At 43.0% G+C, this 27001-nt stretch overlaps 1 protein-coding gene and 1 non-coding gene across 4 annotated transcripts; one reads left to right on the top strand and one right to left on the bottom strand.

The window, feature by feature from the left end:
* Window positions 1-849: 849 nt before the first annotated feature.
* Window positions 850-21662, bottom strand: bcorl1 (BCL6 corepressor-like 1). 3 transcript variants are annotated; one of them, XM_026357880.1, is made up of 12 exons: window positions 19672-21662; window positions 14179-14264; window positions 11499-14084; window positions 11072-11201; window positions 10348-10818; window positions 8065-8252; window positions 7532-7798; window positions 7271-7437; window positions 6866-7011; window positions 5774-5851; window positions 5053-5224; window positions 850-2703 (listed from the first exon to the last, which is right to left on the bottom strand). In XM_026357880.1, exons 2-12 carry the CDS (start codon window positions 14182-14184, stop codon window positions 2358-2360), a joined length of 4557 nt encoding a protein of 1518 aa, XP_026213665.1. In that variant the 5' UTR covers window positions 14185-14264; window positions 19672-21662; the 3' UTR covers window positions 850-2357. The 3 variants fall into 3 exon arrangements, with proteins under 3 accessions (XP_026213665.1, XP_026213667.1, XP_026213666.1); XM_026357882.1 differs by having other exon boundaries at window positions 21127-21662; XM_026357881.1 differs by lacking the exon at window positions 19672-21662 and adding an exon at window positions 17679-17797.
* A 5213-nt stretch (window positions 21663-26875) lies between these two features.
* Window positions 26876-26948, top strand: trnav-uac. Its single transcript has one exon. It is a non-coding gene; the product is annotated as a tRNA-Val (tRNA).
* The last annotated feature ends 53 nt before the right edge of the window (window positions 26949-27001 follow it).

The following is a 27001-nucleotide window of genomic DNA, read 5'->3' as shown; positions in this document are numbered from 1 at the left end:
ACTAAACATTTTATGTAACATAATTTAAATGACTTTCATTTTATTTTCATTTGATCACAAATGTTTCATTAATGCAACCACGGTTTCAAGTTTGCTTTTGTATCAATAAAACTGGAGGCAACAGAACCAATAATGTGTCTTCAGCTTATATACTGTGAACATAATACTACACACAGGCTACACACCATTTCCTCAGTGAAAATTAAAACCTCCATCTGTAACGGCTGGGCGGGTTTTGGGCTCGGATTGGGTTACTTTTTGACACTTCTAAAGAGTACGAGGTCACTCAAACCTTTGCAGAACTGAGCCTGACATTTTATTATTGACCTTGGAAACAGCTGTTGCCAAAACAAACCCGAACTAAGCTCCACTTACATGGTTGTTTGGAGCGTCTGACAATACACACAGTCATAATGAGCTAATTGTTTGCTCAGTGGCCGTGAAACTGTAGATGTCCCACGATTTTGAGGACTTGGGCTCACAGGGAGACAGACGGTGTACTGATGCTAAATACTAGACGTTAACAGTAACAACTAAAGTGGGGTCAAAAGGTCAGTGAGCAGACTCAGAGTTAACAGCTACAGTACCAAATATTTAGGCACATTGTACTGCTCTTGTCAGTGTAGCTAAAATGTAATGTAATGTATTTAAAAGTAAGCTAAGGTCCATTTATTGTTTATCAGTTCAACTTTATGATCAAATGCTCCAGGTCACGCAGGTAAGTGGACCTAAGATGAAGTTTTTCCTGAAGCAGAATACGATCAACGTTTTTCACATTTTCTCTTTGAAGGACAAAATTATTAAATGATAAAAAAAAAAAAAAAAAAAAGAGTCAGTAAATGAGGCCATTAGGGATAACTCAAAGTTTGAATTCATTATAATAATCTAACTGACAAAACAAAGAGATAAAACTTTGATTCACAATCATGCTTTATTCTTAGTGATTTCTTATAAAAGAATCAAATAAAAGTCTCTTTCAAGATCTCACACACGGTCTTTCAGTCTTCAGTCTGTTTCCCGTTTTCTTTAACTAAACTATACTTTTCTTTACACCTTAAGTCTCTTCATCTTAAATATCTTTTATTAGCTTGTGACTTCAAACCAAAACTTCATTGATTGTCAACACAAAATCTATCTTAGCACCAGTACAATAAAACTGTACTTTTGCTGTTTTGAAATACTGTTTTTGAATGAAGGAGGAAAATCTCAGAATAAAGGGATCCTAATAAGTACATTTGAAAATGAAGCACCATACAAAGCAACTGTTTCATAGATAGGCTGTCAGATACACAAGAGGTCAAATATATTAATGACTATTAAATTAAGCACAACAAACAGTGTAAATAAAACACTGCAACACAAAGCACTCTGGGATCTGGAAACACCATTTCAGGACACCATAGGGGACGGTCGTGGCTGCAGTAAAGAGGGCATCTCAGCTCCTCACACACAGGCGCAGGCTCGGGACTCCTCTGAGAGATCGACAGGAATCTGTATTAGCTCAGGAGGAGTGCATCCTGGGGAGTGGAGAACATACGATCTGTCGAGTTCTGTAAACAAACTCCATCTCAAGGTCCAAAATGACATTATTTCATAGTGCGAGCGGGAACCGGGACAGCTCAGCGCCGTCCGGGCTTACTTTGTAAAATGTGGAGGACAATTAAACAACCTAATCTGGTCCGTCCATTAATGATCTCTCAAAGAAGTTGAAGTGAAAAGGGGAGAAAATGGAAATGAGGCTCTGAGCTGGGCCGCTAATTATGCGTGACTGTTTTGTAGTGTGGTCTCTTCTCTGCAGGTCTCCAGGTCTCCCAGGTTGACAGAGAAACCATCTGGGCCAATGGCCTCCCTGACTTAAGCGCCTTAGCTTCACGCAAGAGTTCACCCAGATTAAAGCCTTAAAAGCCTTATCTCCCATCGAAAAATATCACTTTCCCTCAGGAACAATCCCAAACATAGTCCACATAATCTGACCTTTGCCACAAGAATGTATTTATATAACCAAATGTGTTAACCCTGATGGCAAGATATACATATACACACTACCATGTACATACATAATCAATATAAAAGGTTTGCTCAATAGTTCTCACGTATTCAAATATACCTATAGGAACCTGAAAGCTGCTTTCTAGCACTGAACACTCCTGTGTGCAGGTCACTGTGATCACTTAATCACTTTCTGTCTGAGGTCAAAGGTTATCAGTGGAGTGTCAAAGTCATTAGTGTAGCTGGAGTTAAAACCCATGACCTTCGTTACAATGGACGGAAGGGTTTCCTTTGAGCTGCTGCTTGCAGGACTCAGGTCGACACATTAAAAAATGTCTTCATGATGGCGGTGTGCGGTGCAAGAGAGGCTATCGGCTGCGAGGCTTCCCTGTGTTTGTCAGTGTTTCTTCCTTCCCCTCCTCTTGCTCCTCGTCCTCTTGTAGGATGTGGATCGAGGAGCCCAGTAGTCTCTGGAGTTCTGGTACAGTACGCACCAGATCCACAACTCCCTCCTCTTCCTCCTCCTCCTCGTCCTTGTTTTTGCCTCTGTAGGGTGAAGCTAAAGCAGAGCTCACCTGGCTGACGGATACCTGTCTCCAGAGCTCAGCGCGTGACAAACTCACCACCTCCAAGTGTGGATAACGAGCCCGGAAAATCCGTGCTGACATCTTCAAACGCTTCAGGACGTCCGTCAAGAGGAACCAGTTGCAGAAGCTGCAAGAGAGAAACATTTGATATGGGCTGCTATTTCAATTTGATGTTAACAGGAAAATTCAACTCATGTGGTTTCTTTTTAAACATTACATTAAATATATTTTTCCTTATGCACACTTGAGCATGTTAGCATAACACAGGGTCAATAAAGTGGTATCTGATATTAAGATATAATCAGTTGGCAGGTAATGGTCTACAATATTAAAAACATCAACAAAAGGACCTGAAATCTGGGGCATACCAGCTTTGTAACTACTATTGTTACAGGTGCAATGCAAAGACTTCCCAATAGCTGACTGAACATGTATATTAAGGCATCTTTGTAGAAATAATATTTAAAAACACTGAACTCACTGTACTTTCTCACTTTCTTCACAGAGGTACCCGCTGTACCAACATAGCAAATTACTGAAACTGTGCCGTTCGATGGGCCTCACTCGTATGAACAAATTTGTTCCTAACTGCCACATCCGAGTGATTTCAGAGAATTTGTGGCATGTCCAATTTTCTCCTTGGCAGGAAAGAAACTGGTTTGACTTAAAAATTTGTCAGAATGAATTTAAAGTTAAATATGATAGAGAATTAAATTTTATTACAATATACAGCAGGATATAAAACAAAGTTAATGCTTAAATCTATTTTCTCCACTAAGAAGTATTTTACATTTTAGTGATGTTACTTCAGTGCAGCAGATTATACTTTTCTGTATTAAGTGGGGAAATCTTTCCACTTATGGCTTAAATACATATCTCTGTCCAGTGTCAAACAACTGTTGTAACACCTGCCTTTACCTATTGTAGGATGTAGTAGTTTTATATCTCAGCGTTTATTAACCACATCGAATAGCCTAGTCTAGTCAGCGCCTAACTTCACGCACCATTCCCTCTTTATTTCTGTCACAGTCCAGCGCTGCTCTGATGACACCTCACTGACACGTGTACTATTAACATTTTCTAACTGTCTCTATTGCAACTAGTGGACTGTTTAAATTAGCTCTGTTTTAGTTTGCTTTTTTCTCACAGCAGCTGCATGAAATTTGTATTTTTACTCTGGTATGGTGAATAAAACCTTTTCACAAATCGAGTAGAACAGGCAACCCTATTCAGCGATTTTAGAGGCATTGATTATGATAATGGTCCAACGTCTTTGATGTGCAGCTCCTCATGAACAGATGACACTAATCAGTTTGAAACAAGCGATAAAAGACAAGTTTATGCTGTTAAGAGAAACTGATTTGTTTTTTACACTGCCCCTCCCAAAAAAAAGGCTCCACCTGGATCTAAATAAGCAAATAGGTAAGAGCCTCACATTAGATAATTATTGCATGGGTGATAATGTTTCAGCTGGCAACAAGTTATTTAACCCTAACTGATGCAGTGAGTAGTTTCTCATTTTTTAGACAACCATGTCTGAAGACACATCCTGTGGTTGTGGAAAAGATGTTAATCTGTTTCAGAAGGGTCAAATCAAGCAAAGAAAACATTTAAGGAGATGAAACTATTAAAACTGGGTTAAGAACTGTCCAATGGAACAAGGTCATGTGGTCTGATGAGTCCAGATTTACCCTGTTCCAGAGTGATGGGAGCCTCAGGGCAAGAAGAGAGGCGGGTGAAGTGATGCACCCATCATACCTAGTGCGTACTGTACAAGTCTGTGGGGGCAGTGCTATGATCTGGGGTTGCTGCAGTTGGTCGGGTCTAAGTTCAGCAACATTATGTGTCCAAAGAATGAGGTCAGCTGACTAACTGAACATGCTGAACGACCAGGTTACATCAATGGATCTTTTATCCCCTGATGACACAGATATATTCCAAGATGACAATGTCAGGATTCGTCAGGCTCAAATTGGGAAAGAGTGGTTCAGCGATCCGACTCTTCCATCATCAATACAAGATCTTGGCGAAAAATTAATGCAACTCTGGACGGGAATAAAAGTTGTGACATTGCAGAAGTTTATCGAAACGATGCCATGGTGAATGTGGTCCAACAAAATATTGAGCCTGACTTTCTTTTGGATGTGCATTGTATATGTAGCTTGCAGATGAGGTATATCTACCTATTTTCTGTGAAATACCACAAGCAGGGAAAATAAGGCTGCAAGCTGATGTCACATGTGATGTGACAACAGCTTGCAGCTTGTGATGTTGCCACTACAGAAAAATTAGAATAGATGATACGTAGATGATGAGTAGTTGTAAAGCTCAAAACACTGAATAGTCAAGCATCTGACTCACACAATTTTGCACAAAACTAAATTTCCTTAAAACATTTTACTGTTATTAAAGTAACAGGTCCGTGCATCTATTTATCTTCCATCTTACCAACACTGTCTAATCTTTCTGCACTCACCCCTGTGTTAGTGACACCTGAACATGATAGCAGGGTAGGAGAGGCTCGTCCGAGAACTCGAATAGAAGACAATCTCTGTCCAGGTCCCGCTCAGTCGTTCCCGTAACATTCTCCTCCAGCTCCTGATTCTGCTCAGACAGCAGAAAGTCCCAGCACGGCTCCTGGTCAGTCTCTGTGAAGAACAGTTCACTGAGGTGAGAAGACGAGACTCTGACAAACTGGCAGCATCTGCATCTGCTACTAAGCTGCTTTATTACGCAGGGCTGGGACGCCCTCTAGTGGACAGTCCATTCACATCAACCACCTGACTTCTGCCAGTCTGCTAATTTAATTAAATTTGGTATTCTTTATAAAAAAAATGCTTTAGGAAGTAAATTACATTAATATAAAGACACAATCTGATATGCACGTAATGTGAGTGATTTAAAATGTGTAAAACAAATAGTGGTAGGATGATTAATGTCCTAGAAGGACGTTGAGTAAAATATCAATCACAGTGTAAACATTAAGAGCACAAACCACTGATAAGTGTAAAACATAGTCAGACAGATGCAGCAACCTGATCACTGCTACAACAGGAACATTTGACCACTTTTTACAACCATGTTCTGCGAAAAAGTGAAATAGAAAGTTTTACTGATTCATGAGCTGATGGATGACTAACAGTCAGACACATAGACAGGTAAACAGACAGGCCTGGTGCTATTCCAAGGTTTCTCACCAAACAAAGAGCTGCTGTAGAAATCCCACGGTAAACTAGGATCCTGTTCGTTGCGGCCTTCAAGGTCTGTGAAATATTCTGAAAAAACATTGAGCGTAAGAGTCAAACCTTTGTATGCTGTGAGTACATTTACTATGGTGTGTGAATAAAGGAAACCATGTAGAAAAGACTTGCTTGTCCTGATGTTTGACTGGGCTAAATGTATGACTGGATAAGATAAGAGAAGGCTTTGGACACTGTCAGGCAGGTGTGCGTTGCTGCTACTGAGCTGCCATCTCTCTGTTGACATGCAAGACTACTGTACTTCACAAACACAGATTTTGCAGCAAAAACAACGGAGAAACCATTTGTTTTATTTGCGCCATTAATAATCAAAATTTGCAATGTTATTAAAACGTGTACAACACAATAGGCATGTTTGATTGAAGGTTAATCATCGACGTGGCCTGTTGTGGCACTAAAAGAAATCTTACTAGTTGTTATTTAAGAAAATTACCTCATGTACAGTTTAAATTTCTTTGATACTTACTTCACCTTTTGCTGTCAATGATCATGTCTATAAAACCACTAAATGGTGTAATACCCCAGCTTCTAAAATTCAGTTAGTCTTCGTATTCTTGTGTAAACACATTATGTCCAGTGATAAACCACCGATGAATCAATAACAGACCATATCAACTTCAGACTTATCTAAAAATAGTATTTTTAGTTTTGGACAACCTCCAACCAGCTGTAAGACAACAAAACAGTCTGAGTCACAAGTCGAACAGCAAACAGTTACCATCAACCCCTGTGCAGATAAAAGATTTAGTGTTTCTCAAATATGCTGCATGCAACCTGTCCTGTTTATTGCTCTCTGTAGTAGGAGTGGGCAAAGAGGTTATTAATATGGTAACACATATGGGTAGCTAAAGTTGGCAAATACAAGTTTTTTTTATTTATTTTCATGTTAGCTTGATGCTGGCCTTTGTGTTGTTGATTTAGTTCAAAGTGTTTGTTGATGAAATGGCACTCTAACAACTTGGTAATGTGTCTATTTATCCGCTACAGGTTTATTGATGGAAACAAAGGCTACTAAAAACTATGAGCTACCTGTAAGGAAGGTCTTCATGCTAGGACTATGTGCCAGTTTGACCGGTGTGTGTCCAGAGTACGTGGCCAGAGTCGGATCTGCACCATGGTTTAGAAGCAACCAGACTATTGGGAGATTATCACTTGCTACTGCATCATGAAGGGGCCTAAAGAAGGAAGCAAACACAGCACAAAGTCTTCGACTTTAGTTGACAAGTGAATCTGTTCACAAACCTACTGTTTATTGACTAAAACAGAAGTAAGATTAAAAAAATATTGACTGGAAAAGTGATAAAGTGATATATTAACCATAAAATGTGCATTATTGCTTTAAAGAATTACACAGTATATCGTATACGTCCAATATATCTAAGGTTACATTCAAAACAGTGCCACAACTTCAATCCACACAACATGATGTCTTACCGTGTTCCATCCTGGGCACTGCAGTTGACATCTGCACCATGTTTCAGCAACATCTGGACAATCTGAGTCCAGCCTCGAGAGGATGCCTCGTGTAGAGCTGTGTACCCGGCATTATCACGCCGATTGACCTCCCTGATGTCCTTTTCCAGGCAGTACTGAACTACATCCTGCAAACAGTTATTTCAGATAGATTGCATCACAATAACATATCTCCAGGATGTGCACTCTTACACTGAAGTTACTAAACAGATGGGATTTTACCTGATAGCCCAAGCGGGCAGCACGCTGCAGCAGGGTCTCCCCAGCATTTTTATTGACAATCAGTCGTCGAACCTCTGGAGGAACGGGTCTTTTGGATGGCGACTCTGAACCACTGTTTCTTCCCGATGAGCCTTTCTTATTGTTTGGCGATGACGGCAAACCTTTAGGAGTGGGGGGAGGGCTTTCTGATCTTTTTACGTCAGCACCGTCATCGTCCAGGGCAAGTGAGGAGACACGCTTGCCTGTGCTGCTGCGTTTCGTCTTAATCTGAAACGCAGATTTATTGATCAGAGCACTATGTGAAATGGAATCTCTTGTAATGTAATGCCAACTTCTTGGTTAGAGCTAACAGGTTCCACTTATCAAGGACATACTGTATAAATGCACCAGTTATCATAAATGTGACAAACATGGCATTTATCTAGCCACAGGGGGGCACTCTAAGCTAACATATTCATGGAACCTTGCTCCTATTAACCCTCTATCATTTGAAATGAACTGTAATCCAACAAGCCCATCAGCCAGTGACATACCTTCTGTTCATCACTGTCACATAAGTGCTTGCTTTTGAACTTTCTCTTCCCTGAAGGTTTGTCATTGCACTCTGGAGATACCTCGCTCTCCTGGTAGCGGACTGCTCCTGAGCGAGTGAACAATGGTCTCCGCAGAGGAGGTTCTGGACTAGAGGCAATGGGACTCGGACACTGTTCTACCTGTGGATCTGCAATGTCAAATTGGAGTGGAGGTTACGCTAGGTGCTGCCAGATTTTCCACAAACATCACAAACAAAAACTCGAAATTATTTCTGATGATGCACCTTTATCCCCTCATTTGAGAAGACTAACGTGGAGCAAGGAATAATTTAGATGCTGCTTTTTGCCAACATACGACAGGCCAGTAGTTCCTACACCAATGACCACTGGCTTATCCATCTTATCTGCCGAAACAGGGTAATCTCCATGTATCATCTACTCTGCTCTACTTTCTGCAATCCTATGCTCCAGTTAGACATATTTCTGTAAATCCTCTACATATACACCTTATACAGTGGTGTGCCACAGTTTGTGAAAGCATTCCAATTTTCTCTATTTATGCATAAATATGTCCTACAACATGTTCCAATTTACAAGGAAGCCCTAAGACGAGATAAAGGGAAACCAATTAAATAAAAAATAATAATAAATTAAAACTAAAACAATACAGGTATAACAAAAATTACCCCTATGCATTTATTTATTGTGAAAATCATTCAATCTTAAATGTTTGTATGTGGCAATATATGTGAACCTGCGCCTTCAGCTGCAGCATTTCTATTGGATTAACATCCATTAAAGGCTATTCTCATAAAACACTGTCAGCTTTAACCATTATTTGAACTACTTGTTTGTGTGTTACAGTCAAAGTCTTTGTCTTACTGCACAGTCCACATTCTGTTGAGCTTTGATTCATGGATAGACATGTTGACATTTTTCTGTACACTTTGCTTTTATAACTCCATCAACCTCCATTCATAGCTCTATCAATGATGACAAGCCGTCTTACTCCAGAGGCAGTGAAACAGGCTCAAATCATGATACTGCCACCACCGTGTGTCACAGATAACGAGGTGTTCTTATGCTGGAATGCAGTGTTTGGTGAAGAGCCAAAACATAACGTTTCTCATTCAAGCCAAAAAAGTTCTATTTTTGCCTCGTCCGTCCACAGAACATTCTTCCAGTAGTTTTCTGGCCAATACACATGGCCTTGACAAAACTGTATATGGCTTCCTCATTGTAACTGTGCCATGCAGAGCGTCATTAACCCTTCTTCTAAGGTCTTAGAAAGTCTCTTTTGAGCCATGGCACAGTTTGGCCGTGAAAATACAGATGTCTCCTCTTGAAATAAGTCACACCTGACTGTCATCACATTGACTGAGGCACCTGAGACTCTCATTTTCCCTTTAAACTAATCAATAATACTGGAGATTCACATATTTTTGTCACATACAAACATGTAAGACTCATCATTTTCCTTAGTCAATAAATGATTAAGTGTAATTTGCCTAATTGGATTTGCTTTATCTAGTTTTTGGATGTGTGTAAATAGGTTTCAGGTGCTACTGTATGTGTGATATCCTCATCAACGGGCACCTTATGTGGACTTTTAGATGTGCATAAGACAAACAGCACCTAAAGAATGTAAGTGTTTATTATAGGTTATGTTAATATTGCTATTTAGATTTAGTTGGTAATAAAAATTTAAATGCTTTCATAATTTTCAATTTTTCTTCTATGAGTTTAAAAAAAGTTAATTTTTTTTTAATTGTAGTAGCTAAAATTGATTATTGTGTTATTTCTAGTTTTTAGTTTATTTGACTAAACTAATTCATGATATTATGTTTCAGCTGTTCTGGACAAACATTTCCAAAGAGAAAGTAGAGAGTAATATGAAGCAAACACTGTACTGAAGCAAACACTGTAGTGGTGACTACAATTACTCCACAGACAAATATTGTCTGTTGACGTTCATTAATTAGTTTTTGTCAAGTGTCAGAAATAATCAAAAATGCCCATCACAAACCAGCAGAGCTTATTTATGAAACTGTTACCAACTAATGTTTGGTTTGTTTAAAGGAACGAAACATTTTTTTACAGCTACAAAACAATAATTTCCTCTATCAATTTATGTGCATGTCATTGACAGTTTCTGTGCGTCTACACTGACAACTTCAAACTGCCTTATTTTATCTGAACTGTTCAATACCAACAGCTGCACATCGGATTAAAACTTGGGCTGGAAACAGTTAAACTAGTGATCATTGCAGAGAAACTGGGTACCTGCTGGAGTTCCACTGTCCTGTCTCAGTGAGTCAGATTCTTCTAGCTGCTCTGCATCTTCCAGCTTGTCTTTCTCTGTAATGTATTCTCCAGTCTGATACTTTTTGCTCCGACATCGCCGGCGTTTCTTATGAGGTGGTGTGTCACCCTCTGCACTGGCTGTCTTCCCCTTGCCCTGATACACTCGATCTGGCAGGGGGTTTGAGCGAGGCCTCCCTCTTGGACGGCGTGCGGGTTGAGTAGGAGTCAGAGGGGGAGACGGGGAATCAGTGGGAGGAGGCATTGGTGGGGGTGGAGGGGAAGGTGTTGCAAAGCCCCAGAGGTCGAGTCGGGCATCATCCGCTCGCCGTCGACCTCTCCTCAGTCTTGGGAAAGAGCTCTCTGTGGTGTCAGTGTCCTTACTGGATATTTCAGACCTATGGAGAGACACTGGGGTCTCTGCATGCTGAGGACTGCTGCCGATATCTGTAGCTGTTTAAATCACATTGGATTGTTAAGCTCCACACTGCTTTCATAAACAGAAGCACTACTGAGACATCAGTCAGACACTTTGTGAGCTGCTTAATACACACAACATATCATATTTAATCTAAAAAAACTACAGCTGTGGGAAGTTCTAGCCCTAACAAGGCTACATGATTGACACTAGTGCATCATTAAGTTTGTGCCAGATATGAACCTTTAAGGTTTGAAGTAAATGGATTAAATAAAACAAAGACTTTACCTGGTTTGTTGCAGGTCGGTTCCTCAGTCTTGTTGGGACTAATCTTGTCCCTTGGAATTGGCTCTTTACTCTGTGAGGAAAGTTTTCCTGCTGATAGAGTCTGCTCCAGCACAGGTGCACATTGTTTCTTCTGTTGAAATACACAGGGGATAGAGTGAGCACGCTGTATTGGATGCTATTGATCAAGGAGCTTTCATGGTGATGGAGAGCATGTAACAGACTCACAATGAGCCTTTGGAAGCTAAATCATCAGTCATAGATTAATCTGATGAAAGGAGACTCTGTATGTCCTACTCATTAGTCAGATTTGAAAAATATATCTGATACCTTAAACATTTTCCTGAAATTATTCAAAAAGAAAATAACAAGAATGAGCAAAGACCTTTCGAGCATTAACTTGCATGTACTTGTATGTAGGATAATTCACCTTCTTTTGGCAAGACACTTTGGTTGGAGTATTTTCAGTGTCTTGTTTCTTTCCAGCAGCTTTCTTCGATGGCTCCGTTGGCGACTTCTCCTTTGCTGGCTTTTTCGGGCTGGTTTTCTTTTGTTTGATGGCAGAAGCTTTTGCTTTGGTTGGCGACTCCTCTTTGGTACTGTTTGCTTTCTTCTCAAACTTATCGCCGCCCCCTGTACACTGGCCTGTAAGAATAGACGCAACCATGCCCTCCAATTTTTCACCAGGAGGACTGTCTGACACCCCACTTTCTTTCTTCAGTATCTCTCCCTCTAACACCTGGGCTAGTTTGCTCTCCATCCTGTTCCCATTTGCTGATGCATTGCGATGAGACTGGCCACTGGGTTTTGATGTGCCTTGCTTCACTTGTGGTCCCACGTGTTCTATGTGACTGCTGTGTGTCTTGGTATTATTCTCCAAAGGCTCGGTGGTGTATGCCTTCTCAAGTCTCTTCATAGCCTGAGGTGAATCCCCTTGAGATGGCACACCAGGCCACTTTTCAGCAGACCAGTATGATGGATACTGAAAAGCAGAAGTGTGTTTGGACTGCGTGTCGTGACTCCCAGTGAGTGGATTCAGAACTTCGGCTTTTCTTGATGCAACAGGTGAGGCTTGAGCGTTACCCTCACTTGTCACTGCTGTTGTTTCGATAGCTTGCTGTTTTACAATGGACGCAAGGTCAGAAAGGGGGGATTTTATTCTCTCCCACTTATCATCCTCGTTCTTGGATGGACTGTGACTAGCACTCTGACACTTAGATGCTTCTGTAATTGTGTTGCCTTTGGTCTTTGGGGATCCCGTGATTTTTCTCTGAACAGAAGAGGCTTGATGAGGAAGATGAGGTGGCTGTTGCCAAGATGGATTTACAACAGTGGTAGAGTATAGCACCGCTGTTTTGCCAGGTCCAGATTTCTGATGAATCTGAGTATTGGCGGGGCTTGACGGGGCTGTTGTTAGGGCTCCTTTAGAGGCACAGTTCTTAGTAAGTATGGCTGTGCTGGTGTTTTTAACATGCTTGACACTGTGAGCATGTTGGCTGCCCTTCATCAGACAGGATGGCTTCTTTCCTCCTGAGGCCATATGTTCTCCTTGATCAATTATAGATATAAACTCCTGCTTTGCAAAACTCTGAAATTCATCGGCAAAAGTCCCTTTTCCGTCTTTGCCACGAAGAGTAGAAGCCAGTATGGGGCTAGCCACACCTACATAAGTTCCAGGGATGTTTTTCACAGAGTCTTGTGAAGATCCCTTCCCCCAGGTTGCTTTGGGCTCTGGGACCTGGTGATTTTGAGGCCTATTTATTTGCTTTTGATGAGATCCATTTCTGTGGGTATTGGGTAAGATAGGGTATTGCACAGTGGAGTTATAACTTGTTGAATGACTAATCTTTGAGTTCAAAAAATCTCTCTGATTTAAGTCATTATTCAGCGGCTCCATCATAGAAACTGGAGGGTCATTTATGCATTTTTGACGTTTTGATTTAGCAGATAAATCAAGAGGGACATCTCTTGGTTCAATTGAGCAACCTGTGGGGTCCTCTGAAGCGGACGGAGATGTGGTTTGTAGAGAGCCTATGATTGCCTTGTCTATGCTGCTGCCTTTCTCCACATGGTTCAGTAGCCTGCTCTGAGAGGCAATGCTGGCCAGCGCAGAGCCACAGCAAATGGCAGCAGTGGGAGACAATGTGTAGCGGGTGGGTGCAGCAGAAGTTAATGACGGATGTTGCAGCGGTAGGGCTATAGCTGGTGAGGCCACCACTGACGCTAAAGATTTATGCTCTCCCACAGATTTGGAATTCTTAGATTTAAGCTTTGTGGTTGAGGTGCCTGCTTTTTTCTCTCCAGCTGGAGCACGGCCCACAGAGAATGGATAAGGATAGGTCCTCATGAGAGGTGTTCCTCCGACACCTGAGCTTTGAGACTGAATTTCTTTCTGAAACTGACTAGCTGTGGCTTCTCTCAAGGCTGCAATCTGACCCAATGCTGGTGGAAGAGTGATTTTACAAAGTGGAGAGGAAAAATTTGTGGAGGGAAGGAAGGCAACAGGCTGGGCTGGTTTAAACATCGTGGAGCACTGATACCCAGATGGAACACTTTGCACGGATTGTGTTTGTGGATGTGTTTTCTTACTGGATGTCACACTGCTGTGACATGGGTTAAGTGAGTCCTCCCGACTGACTTTTACGCCACTTGACCACTGAGGAGTGGGGAAGACCCCAACGCCGTCACCCTTGAGTTTAGAGGCCTCTGCCCTTTTGTCTGCTCTTTTCTCTGAGCCGGTGGGGGCTGAGCTTGACATTGGTGCATTGTTGAGCTGTTGAGGTGTAGAAAGCTCAGGGCTGTGGTTGTAATTGCTACTGTCCAGGCAGGTTTTTGCCGTCTTACAGTCTGTTGTCGGAGTGGTCTTGTTTTGCTGACTGAGGGTAACATCTCCTCTAAACTCAGGGGGGAGCGTCTGGGGGGGATTTCCCACCATACTAGTAGACGCTTTATTTGGAGCACCGATCTCTCTGCTCACCGTGCCTCCATCCCCTACATTCATTAGTGTAGGATCCACCTGAGTAATAAAAGAAGTTCATGAGGCCAGCGTTAATTAGGTAAGAGGAAAGAATATATAATCTAACAATCTAACTGTAATAAAAAACAATTACCTGCATAGGTGTTTCTTCAACACACCATGCCTCAGGGGGTAGCTGAGTCAGTCAGGTGAGAGTTTTCCTTGAAATACAGTGATATGCTGCAAAACATAAAGAAGAGCACTTAATGTGATCACTGTTGGTGTTGTTCTTGTTTCAATTACGGAAACAACTTCCATTTAATTCGTCATATAGAAATGAGGCCTAAAAGACTCTATTTGACAGCAATTGATTCAGAGTAACCAACATTGGGCAATTGAAAACTTCCTTTCTTTGAGATGGGAGGCGAGATATGTTACAATTTCCTCAGCTCAGAGGCACAATTCAGGTTAGCAGAGAGAAGTGTGGTAGACAGAGGAACATATTTGTTTTGTTGTTCCCTTTGGTTTTAGTTGTTTGCACACTGGGAACAATTTGTCAGTGCGTATCGATCCAGAATGTGAATAGTCTTTACTAAAATGGGATATTCAGTGAGTGAAATGAGACCTAATGCATCAGTTATAAAATGGGGAAATTATGAGCCAATGGCCTCCTGGCAGAGACACATACAAGGCTGTCATTCATAAAAAACTGGTCACCACCTTCGCATTGTTAGCTGCCATGTTGCAGGTTTTTATGTGATCACATCCAAACTCTAAAGCTTTCTTGTTAGTTAAACCTTTTTTGTGCACACTGGAGCTGAAAAAGGCAGTATAAATCATCTTTAAACAGTCCTGCCGCAACAGATGCACAGTGACACCCCTCTGATACATAAAAGATATTACAGGAAAACATTAAAAGATCACTGATGGAGGTTCTCTTTCTTCACACAGAGACAGTGTGCTGTCAAACACATTTAACGATCCTCACTAGATATGCTTTAAGATACAGCAAATACCAGATTACATAAAAACCTTGTCCCACATTAACAAAACAAAAACAAAAACACAAATAATGTTGATTTTAAAAAACTGAAGAAGACATGATATGTCTGAACTTACTGAAAAGCACACTGTCTGTGTATATGCTTTCACACCACACTGATATAAGTTGTGTATTGGACCGTGATTGACTCCAAACTAGTTCTTATGTCACAAAATCATGTTTGTACACAAACCTTCCCTCACTTTAGCAGATAAATGGAAAAAGACTCTTCTACTAGTGTCCGGTGAAGCTGAAAGCAGCACACATTTCTGAGTGTATGAGAACTTTACATGGGCGTTTGACGCAGCCTTAATATCCACTCTGAAGCCGTATTAAGAATGAAAAAGTATATTAATACTAGCTGCTACTCTGTATCAGCAGAGAATGTAAAAAATAAAATAATTGGGATACACCAGAGTTTTGACTGAGCCAAGCAATTTTCTGACAAGAAACGCTTACGAGGTTCACATCAAACAGAGGGTCTTGCTTTTGGGGGGAGCCATGACCCCTTGGGCCCCTTGGCCTGTCCCTGGTAGGCTGCTTCAGTAATCCATCCAATCAGCTGTGACTGCTCAAATGATCTTTCATTAGTGAGTGGCAGCCTCAGTGAGTTCCGAGTTGATTAAGCCATGCACAATAGCAAAAGACTGGATGTGAGTAAAAGTCTTGTTACCTGGATTAACTATCACTGTACAGTTACCTATTGCTGATTACAGCTGTGCTGAGAGCACTGAGAGCTCCACCTCAGTTTTAATGTGGGGGTCCTATAGTGTTAAGTGCTCATTAGTCTTATCTAAAATTAGACATGACATCCCACCCATTCCCTAACTCACAAAAAGACATCGCCACAGCAGTAAACACACCTTCCTTCACAAATCGGTGCGAGCTGCGAACACAACAATTAATAGTAATAAACACAGAGATAATGTAGCTCGATGTCACATCAAAACAAACATCTGAGATCAGCTCATGTACAACGGCGACACACGCCACAACAGCCAATGGTATGTGGGTAGAGGTGAGCGCAGACGAGCGCATCTGCAAGTAAATCAGACGACTACAAAAGGGACTGGGCACAAAATAAAAAATCTATGTCAGAGCTTTGGGGGGAACGGAAAATGTTTCACCCCGGAGTGGGTGAAACACAACAGATATAATGCACATAATGACCGACACACCAATCTGCACTGCAATCTGCGAGCACGGACTGAAGGGGATCCAGCGATGCAGATAGTGCAAGGAGGGTCTGCATTCATTAGGCTGCCGTACAACAGTTGCTCACAGCTAGTTTGTCTTTGTGCTGCGATCGTACGCGGTCTGCTCCGCCACAACATTTGAATTCATCCGCTCTGATCTCCGTTGAAGGCCACTAAATGCAGCAGTGGAGCAAAGTCAAGCCTGACATTACCTCTGATCAAACATGGGGAGAGGAAAAAAATAAAAAATAAAAAAAAGCAGCATCGCAGAAAACCAAATGATGCTGTTGCCGGTCAGCTCACTGTCCAGCCCCACGGCACAAAAGACACACGTCCCAATGTCACATCGGAAAAGTGGACAACAAACCCACATGCATCCAGGGCCATTGGGGGCACTCACAACACAGCACGTTTCCCCTTTGATAGAAATATCAGCGCGGAAAAACTCTGGAGAGCTCCGGATCCCTCACTGGAGATGGCGAGCAGTCAGGGTAATGAGAGAATGGCAGCTGGCTCTCAGGTGATCGCTCCATCTCCGCACAAACACGCAGCTGGTTGTGAATTATAAGAATAAACCTTAACTGAAATAAGAAAGAGAGAGTGAAATGTGTCGATGTTTGGAGGAAATTACGCCAAGTGACAGGAGAAACTACCCCCCCCCCCCCCCCCCCTGCCCCTGCCCTCCCTGCGAGTGGCTGCGTGGTTCGAGCACAATGTGGCGATGTGTCACATCACCTGATAAGGTAAGTCAACATCGATGCAAAGCCACACAGAAAACGGAGGGAGAGGCAAACAAACAAAACTCCATCATCCCGTTTCATCAACCCGCGAACACCCGACAAAGTAGCCCGACGTGTAGTCCTCCAGTCAGTCAGGGGGGACGGGTGTACAAAGACATGACCGACTCCGCTCGCTGGAACCTGGCGACAATGAGTTGTGCGCAAACGTAACAAAGTAGCCAGCTGGACAACTCACAGAGGGGTGGGCGACTCAACTTCTTCCACGGGCTTGTGCTGCCGGAGTGGCCATGACAAGGGGGCAAACAATCGGTGTAACTCCGCTGACCAGCTCTGCCTCCGCCGCCGCCGCCGCCGCCACCACGGGGAGGTTTTCAGCTCTGCGCAGCGGAGTCTCCGCGAAGCCCTCGCACTACTCCCGGTGGTTTACACGTTGAGGCAGGCTAGTGTTATTTATCCCCGGCCGACCTAAGGTTTACTGCTCCCGTTCTCGGCCCTTCAGTGGACTGACTGAGCCACTTCGGCGTTGAGAAGCATTCGCCGAGCCCCCCGACCCACCGAGCTTCTCCTCTCTGCCCCCCTGTAAGACTCTCTCCCTCTCTCTTCGAAATATTGAATAATTCCTACGCTAATCAGCAGCCGAGATAAAAGATGTCTAATGGCACAAACAGTTACGAACCCGCTCGTCCAGATGGCATTTGAACGACGTACAGGCACGACTAGGATCCGGCGGTGTCCAGCCTTTCGCCTCTGCCGTCCGTGGCTGTTCACTAATCTCGACGGTTTTCGGTTCTAAAAGTCCGGGGGGGCGGGAGGGAGGGAGGAGGAGGGGAGGGCTGGGGGGTCGTCAAGACAGTCCGTTCCGTATCTCCAGTCTCCAGTCTGGTGGGAGAGAGAGAGAGGGGCAGTAGGGTGCATGGTGACAGCATGGGAGATGTAGTGCTCGGCTATCCACGCCCAGGATTAGACGCTGGAGAGGCTGGGAGGGGTGAGGACTGCAGGTACCGGCATGCAACGCGAGCTCCAGCCGCTCAAGGGGAATGGGGGGATCGCGACCAAAGAGTGTAACGGTGCGCTGAACTGAAAGGGCTTATCAGGGGAACGAAGTCATAAACTGTGCTTTTGGTTTTAACCCAGGGAAGCGTCGACTGTCACCGAACCTGTGTTTGCGCTCCGGTGTCAGTCAGGTCAATTAACAGAGCAGCGGGTGATGGCTGCTAAACGGCACTGCCAAAGAATAAAAAGAGAGTGGGTGAGGTTTGGGTCCGTTGCAGGGGAATAAACACGAGGAAGCGAGACTCTGGGTTGTTGGAGGCTCTCCAGCTGCATGCTGTAGGCTGCAGGCTGATGGAGCAGCTTGGAGAAGATGGAGGGGGGGAAACCTTCTTCTGCTGGTTTCTGTGTAGGATTTCAAAACCTACCACCATGTGAGACGTGTTATCTTCTATGAAGTTTTGGTGATACAGTGGATCTAACTTGGTTAAAGTCTAATGGAAGTTTAACTTCAGGTGCATGGCCCCCAGCTCTGACCTCCATCAGTTCAGTGTGTGAAAAGCCCCAGAACAAACACTGCAAGGTTGTTTTTTGACATTTCTACCTGTGGCTCCACTGTTATTTTACTCTGGTTGATATTAAATGAGCCGTGGAACTATTCTCCTTATTGTTCTTCAAACCAAAAGTGACAATAGGACTCTGTAGAGCCAGGAATATTATCTCATCAGCACACTGCCGCCTAACCTTCACCAAAAATACTAAAACACACAGTCACTTCCAAATAACAAAACAGACAGCTCCTGCAGCAACAGGACAAGTTGTGTTTATCTTAAATATCTTTACTTGATAAATTGTGATTGACAATAATGTCAGATGACAACATCCCAACTGTTCTGAGCCCAAACTAACCATGTGACTTTTGTATGAAGCAAGACCATCAGATCATCAGGATGAATACGAACAAAGACAGCGCCACTCACTCTGCAATGCATCATCGTACACATCATACTGTGTCAAAATGATATTTCCTGTTGTAATCACATCAGGTTTTCACTGGTTTCATACAGATTATTTTCAATGGAGACGTTGCTCGAAACCAAAAGTACCATTTGGATAAATGGATGAGAGAAGGTTTTATGAATTTTAATTGAATCTCTTAGTTCTGTGCCAGACTTTATACAAAATCAAGACAAGCTAGGCCAATTAATAAAGGCCAGAGCGTTCAGCCTATGCAAACAATAATTCATGCTTCTCACAGAAACTGCATGATCAGAGAAGAAGCAGGCTTGGAGAAATGAAAGTGTGATGCACAAAGTAACATCTTCTGAATCACTGGATGTTATATTACATTTACATCATCACGGTGTCTTTTGCAATCTGAGGAAATCTATTTTCAATATTTTCACTTTGAGCAACCATGAGAAAACACGAAATCAGCTTCTCAGTCTGACTTTTTCCACAGGAGCTGCTCGTATGTGGAGTTATGAGATGAATGACAACACTGGGCAGTCATAAACAAAAGTTTGGAGCAAAAGTATCTGCAGATAAGAGGAGATGAGATGCTCTCCAACAAGGATAAACAACCCCAGGATACTCAGCTCTCCTTTTCCATAGTCACATTTTGGCACAGTAGTTAAGCAGCACAGGTTACCTTGCTGTAATTAGGCCACTTGTCTTACCTGAATGCTGAAAGCAGTGCAGGCCTGTGGTGTACAAGGGTGTCCGCAGCTTTAGGCCAACAAATTTCCTACTTTTCTCAACACTTGTGGTGGTGAGGAAATAACCGTGCACGCACGGCCGAGGCTGACATCTCGTCGTGCTACTCAAAGAGTTTGTTTACTACCACGACGCACGATCCGCGTCGTCCACCGGGCCACCCAGGCGGTGCAGGACAACGATCCAGTCCATCCAAAAACGGAGCCGTGCTGGCACAAACTACTTCGCTGCTTCTCCTATCGCGGAGTGGATCGGTGTGAAAGAGCCTCTAACGTGCCCTTCGCCATTCGCTCAGTAATGGCTGCGTGCAAGCAGCCAAATCGTTGACAGATGGCCAAATGTGAAACGGGGAAACCAACACCGATCAGTACGCCGAAGAGAACCGAGTCGGCGTGAAGCAGGAGTGTCACAAAGTCGGCAGCTGACACATCGCATTGTGTCTGAGCCGGGGTAACCCGGAGACCTCAGCGACCGCGCAGGAGCTATCCCGGTAGTGAGCGGCTGCTCGGGGCTTCACCAATTATAGACGAGTTTGGTTCACGGGCTCCCCATCAGATGTCTGGAGCTGCGAGGTTAAAAAACTTATTAGGCATGCAACTGGAAAATCTCTCGAGCAGGGATGTGGTATTCCGCACATGCACTGTGATAACTGCGATAGCGCAGATGAAGACACGTTGTTTATTTCGAAGGCCTGATTTTTTTTTTTTTCTTCTGAAGTGTGTCGTCTTCAAAGTGGGCATACATGGTCATCTATCTGTGAGTCATGTTGGAGATTATCGACCCTATTTAGGCCGCCATGCTTTACAGCGACGAGGATGTCCCGTCTAAGTTCGTGGTTCACCTGGTCAATATTGAATGTCGAGGTGGGGAAGGCGGCGGGGGGATGGACGCTGAGTAGAAATCAAGCGCATTATTCTTCCATCTTGGTAGAAGTAATGAATTATTCTACAACAAGCGAAGGGGGGGATGGCAGCCAAGCACAGAAACAGTCAAGGGGTGATGTTCCTATTCGCCAGGTTGATGCACGGTCCGATGCACCGTCCACATGATGGTAAATATGTGCCCTAAATTGAAACGCATCACTTCAAATATAGTTGGTGTCGGCGTTTTGGATAGAGGCAGACTGCATCCACAGCCGACACGCACGGACAGCAGACTCGTGTAGGCTGTGTCATCTCGACAGACAACTTGGCTCTCCATGCATGTGACACGAACCTACATAATGCCGTGGGATAACAGCGAGGCAACTGCCGAAGCTCCTGCAAAGACACCGACAACTCGAAAATACGGATATCCAGGTCAAAGTTTGGCAGAGTTTTGCTCGCCCTCAATAGCGTTGTGCAATGCCCCCTTTAATGCCCCCTGCTCGCCCGTAACGCCTTTGTTATTAGTAATCGCATGGTATTGCACCGTCTTACCTTGCGCTCCGAGCTGTCGACTGCCACAAAGCCTGCACACAACGCAACAAGCTATTGTTGTCTGCACAGAAGCTTCCGTGCGGGGCCAGAGATGCGATTTTTAAAGTAGAAGGGATACAGTATGCTGTATTGGCTTGTCCTCGCGATCTTCCCTTATTGCCAGTTTTCGGTCTGCAGCAGCTGGAGATGAAAATCGCGCACCCTGGGTCCTAACGCCGGGTAAAGCCCTACAGGTGAATAACAAACAGAGCAGAGCTCGGTGGGCTTGAATCTTTAATTACAGGGGACTTTGCTGGAGTCAGATAAAATAATCTTTCTGAACAGGCTTTTTAATCCTTCAAAATATAATAATGACCTACATGAGTTAAATAGGTAAATAAAATTGGGAATGAATTGCACTTTCATTGTTCAGCCCCCTTCTCAGGACATGTGGCCATCCGTGTTCAAACGATAAAGAAAGACAAGAGATAAAACTGTCAAACTGTTCAATATATGTGTTTTTTATTTACCATAGCTTCTTGTTTATTAAAGCCAAACCTGCAACTGTTACATCATGTGATTTATATTTTATTACCATGCTGGAAAACAGAATAGACCTGTCTGACAAAGTCAGGGCCCCAAAAAAGTCAGAGGGCCAAAAACCCCACTGCATCAAGTTGGAGTGGAAATAAGAAGAGGTGTCAAACATGTCCTGATGATGTCAGATGGTAATATAAGGACATGATGTTGATGATAGACGTCTAATAAGTTTTTATTTATTGTTGAGGGGTGCCTGTGAGTTTACTGTGACAGGAAGCCGTCTGGAGTTAAACAACCCCACTTCATTTCCTGTGTGAATAAAATACTATGTTTAGGTGCAGTTCTCAGTTTGAGAATGATGATGAAGAAAACGATGCAGTGTGGGGGTCTGCTGCCACATAACAGGAGAAGGGGGGGGGGGGGGGGGCTCTAGATTTATTTTATTTACCATGAGACAGTTGTCTTGTAATCATTTTACCACCTGACGTTTGAATCACATACACAGTGTCTGTCATCACGTATAGACATGACATTCAGCAAACCGGTGGACAGGGGCATTGTTATTTCATTAGTCATAGATTACACAGGTGTTAGAAGGAAGCTCGTGTTCAGTGAAGAGATGTAAACAGCGAGTCTACATGACATTACTGTAAACCTGCTGTGTTTTTTCTGAATAATAATAATTCTGAATGGGCTCCACGTGAAACCTGCAGAGGACGTGAGTGTAAGTGGTGAAGAAAGTTGAAGATTTGCCATGTAGGGTGGGCTTTTGTGACTCCCTCTACGTACAAATGCAAATCAAAACACCCCTGGGAGAATAGCTCAGGCGATAGCTGAGTTTATAGGGAAAGACACGATGCCCCTTAACGCAGTGTATAAGGCTGAATTTAAGGCCTTGGTGAAGATAACATGCCCTCACGCACATACTTCTGCAAGACCACAATAACAGAGCTGTACAAAGCATGCAGAGAGTGTAAAGAATGACAGGTACTAAAATCTCAAATAGATTATTTTCATTATTGTTCAGCATCATCTGAGAACGTCCCTAAATGTTCTGACTAAGACACACACATTAGACCCTCTAATAGAGCAAAGTTGGTCAGTTTCAGTTTGTTTTTCCACTGGATTCTTTCCTTTTCTCTCAGCCACTGTGTCCATGAGTGGAGGGCCGAGCTCCACTCGAACACATACGCACACTGCAGAGCACAGAGCACATCGAGTCTACAATGTTCACTGACCATGCGTGCAACACAGTCCGCCAGCAATGGAGACTACAGTATATGATCAATTTCTCAGCCAATGAACAATCAGAACACAAACTTGCACGTATTCTCCTTTTAACATGCAATTCTCTAGTCCCTATTTCACCCTAAAACCTAATTTATATGTTGATGTTGAGAGGTGACAACACTTCCAACACATATGTTGTCACAGGTGACAGCCTTTCAACCACCAAACTTATATTTATAGAATTTGATTCGGTACTACTTCCTGAGAGGTGGCTAAATTTCGTTCCTGGAAAATGGAGGACAGTGACAACGGGGACAAGTTCAGTCACAGCTCAGTCAGTTGCTGTAGTGGAAAAGGCCTGGTGGTGCATTCACACATACGGGTACAAAGTAGTTCTGTAGTAGGATCCGCTGTTGTTGGGGTGTGTTCCTCCGACTGGACAAGTGTTGTTCGATCTGACATCTGCGTACACACAGGAAGTCTTCCACAAGCTGGCCAATCAGAATAGATTTTACTCCTAAAGCATAAAGAGGCGTTACGAAATGTATTTACACATTTTGACTTAAAAAATCATATAATGTATCAACAGGATAAAATATAAATCATTAATTGTGGGTAATATGGACACTTCAATGTTTTTCCTTAAATGGTGTCAACACACAGTGTTCACAGTTCACAGTCAATAACTGTTTCATTTAGTTTCTACTAAAATACTACGTTGCCAACAAAAACAGCTTTCAATCTTCTTGCGTCCCTACAAGCTTCTCACACATCGATTTGAGCAGTTTATTCTGTTCTTCCTGACAGATCCTCTCAAGCTCCATCACACTGCATGGGAAGTATCACTCTGACCCGTCTCCCTCTGCTGATAAGAAACCCTTACATGAGGATGCCACCGCCATGCTCCACCGTAAAGGGGGGCATTAGTAGGTTAATTATTTGGTTTTACTGTAACATGAAGACGTCTGTCATGTCATTTGATGAACTGCAAATGAGTCGTCACTTGCCTTGTCAAGATCAGAGAGTTCGCGGCTTTGTTTATGTCCTAACGTGCAGTAGAAATTTTGAAATCGTCCGTTCTAAACTATCTCCAGCTAGTTAATTATCTCCAGGTAATTAAAGTAAACAGCATGCTCCTGAGTGTCAGAACAAACAGTCAGAATAGTTTTGTACTTGTGGTTTTTCATACATTTGCACATATTTCTAAAATCATGTTTTCACTTTGTCATTATGAGTTACTGAGTGGAGACTAATGAGTTTCAGCTCATGCACGCGGGCGACACAGCGTGCAGCTGCCAGCCCCATCAATGTGCCCAATATTTTGTCTGTTGCACGTCTTTTCTCTGGCTGCTCTCCACTCACCCCAACTGGTAGAGGCAGATGGCCCCCACCCTGACCCTGGTTCTGAGGGATGTTTGTTCTGTTAAAAGGGAGTTTTTCCTCCCCTCTGCTGCCTCATGCTTGCTCAAGGGCCATTTGTTGGGTTCCCCTGTGCTATACTGTATGATCTCAGCCTTACTATGTAAAGTGCCTTGAGATGTGGTGATTTAATACAAACAAATACCATTTAAATTGAATAGAATGAGTGTGAGGAGCCAGGTGAAGCAATTAAAGTTGACCTTTTTTTGTTTACGTTTTCCAGAATGCATTGAGAGACTCCTTCAGGTTAAAGTAACACGTTATTTACTGTATGTCCGTTTTTAATGTCTAGTAGTCTTCTTTATTCTCACCTTTTTTGTGCTTTGATGCACTTCCCGGTGTATTACCTTGATCTGTAGATCAGTGGAACAGTATGAAAGCATAAGCAGGAAAGTAGATGATGGACTGCTCAGAAAAACTAGCTATGGCACTTCAACAGGTCGCCAACTCCACAAGAACCTTTAACATCCCGGCTGTTCTCACACTGTTCCACTGGCAGATGGAGAAGTTTAGTGAGTAGAAACTTGAAACACAATTACTTTTTTTTTTAAATAGGCTTGACAAATATTTTATGACGAATGAATGTCACAAAAATACAACAATGTGTTGAGTTTAGAAGGAAACTTTCAGGCAATTTGAGTTTTGTTGGAGTCGAGAGAACATATTTTATATCAGCGTAATAATAAAATTGTAGAAATGGACTGAGACAAGATGTTAAAAACAGATTGGTAGCATACAGTTTACAATCATCTCACTAACTTCAGCTGAGGTGGAGGCTGTTTTTTAAAACACAGACTTGGAGCTTAAACATTTAGTCAGTTAATTGGTTGAAAAAGCTGCATTTTATTATAATTGACTTATCATGAAAATCATTTATTAAGCAGCAATGCTAAATATTTTCTGGATCCAGATTCTCAAATATGATAAATAGCTGCTTTATATTGAAAACTGACCATTTGGTTAATGGTTGTTAATGAATTGTGATGGGCATATTTCACTAATGCTTGACACTTTATTGACCGGACAATTAACTGCTAAATTAAATCACTAGTGAATATAAAAGTCTGGTGTAGCCATTTATGGATAGTAAATGTTGCTCAGCTATTATTGTTTTTATTTTGATATAGGACACCAGTAGATAACTAGTATTGCTTTCTAGTATCACATGCACATATTGTATGTCCGATGAAGCCTGTGGAATACAGATCTGGCTTGCTTAATTTTTTATCCTGCCCACATATAAATCTGCCTTCTCTATTAATTCCGGCCTGGTGTGTTGAAGCCAAGATCACTGCGAATCCAAGCGCTTGCTGCATCTCAAGGTGTGCTATTGTACCCCACATGATAAACAGATGCAGCTGTCATCCCCACATTTTCAAACGCAGCCTCACGGCCCTTCCCTCACTGACTAAGGAAGCAGGAGCGCTCCAGTCAAAAGGGCTAAAAATGGAAGAATGATGCTGAAGGCAGACAAATTCAAGAGAGGAGTGTGAACAAGGCACTCATTGGTGTAAAACCGACTTAGTCTCTAGAAAGCAAAATCATGCTGAAGATTGAAAATGGAACCGATTTCAGATCCCACAGCAGCAACAAAGAGGGTTTTGAGGAATCTTGAATGGAATCTGGAAAGTTTCTTGATGTGAAGCACCTCAACACGATCATCAGCCAGCGACAAAGTGCTCACAACATACAACCTTCCCAAAAAGGAGAGGGTGCAAACAGGCACAATCTGGACTCAGCAAAATTCAGCAGGGCATGCCTGATTGACAGGAGGAGGAATTCAGTTTTGGATTCTTCAGATGGGAGAACTATGTGCTAAAATAATAACTGAGACAAAGAATAGTTCAACGGCCCTCTTCTCACTGCATGAACATGTAGTGTCATTGATGCTATGGCTGCATTGACAGTTACTGTCCTTTTTATAGCCTTTGTTCCAAACAGGACTAATGACTTTGCATTAGAAGTAGCAAACATCAGTAGTGTACACCAGGTGAGACAGGAAACCTTGCAGCTGTTGATGCATCTGTTTGATAAACAGAATATAACACTAAATCACACATCAGCAGTGGTGTGTCATGTTATGCATCAGGTACATATACGTGCACCAGTGTCCTGCACGAGAAACAGCGCGTCGAGCCAAGTTGTGTCGCTGACATCACAAGTTTCCAGAAGCCCACGTTGCTCCGTGCTAGGTGGCCAAGTCAAATGGGATTTTTTTTTTTATTCCTTTGGTTTAAACTACAAACGCAAATCCTCGCTCAGTACGTTGGCTCCCGCTGGGCACACGCAGGCGAATCGCCCAGCGGGACCCAGCTCGGTTGGATGTTAGCTACCATGCCGAGCGAGCGGCCACAAAAGCCGAGCACCCCGACGAACACCGACAACACAAGACATCACGCAACCAGGCGAAAGGACCTTACTGGGGAGGCTGCAGCTGACCGCAGCCTGCAGGGAGATAAGCTCAGTGAATGCCGGCGTTGTCCTTCTTTTATCATATCAGATTACCGGACGTCATAATTATAGCACGGAGAGCCGCACGTAATGTTTCTTTACTGCTCTGTGTAGTGTAGTGAAATCAGCTGGTTCCATAGTGTAGCGGTTATCACGTCTGCTTTACACGCAGAAGGTCCTGGGTTCGAGCCCCAGTGGAACCAGGACTCCTTTTCTGGACCAGTCTAGTCTGTTCCTGCGCACCTGTCGATAAATT

The sequence above is a fragment of the Anabas testudineus genome, chromosome 10 (genome assembly GCF_900324465.2).
Source record: "Anabas testudineus chromosome 10, fAnaTes1.2, whole genome shotgun sequence".
Lineage (NCBI taxonomy): Eukaryota > Metazoa > Chordata > Actinopteri > Anabantiformes > Anabantidae > Anabas > Anabas testudineus.
Note: the sequence above shows the minus strand (reverse complement) of the source record. Positions and strands in the feature narration are given on the sequence as shown.

Excerpts from the sequence above, each read along its gene's own strand:
- bcorl1 (XM_026357880.1), bottom strand. Across the intron at positions 7,012-7,270 it reads AGTGCCCAGGATGGAACACG|GCCCCTTCATGATGCAGTAG; the intron begins GTAAGACATCAT and ends TTCCTTCTTTAG. Across the intron at positions 2,704-5,052 it reads CAGGTGTCACTAACACAGGG|CTTCTGCAACTGGTTCCTCT; the intron begins GTGAGTGCAGAA and ends TCTCTCTTGCAG.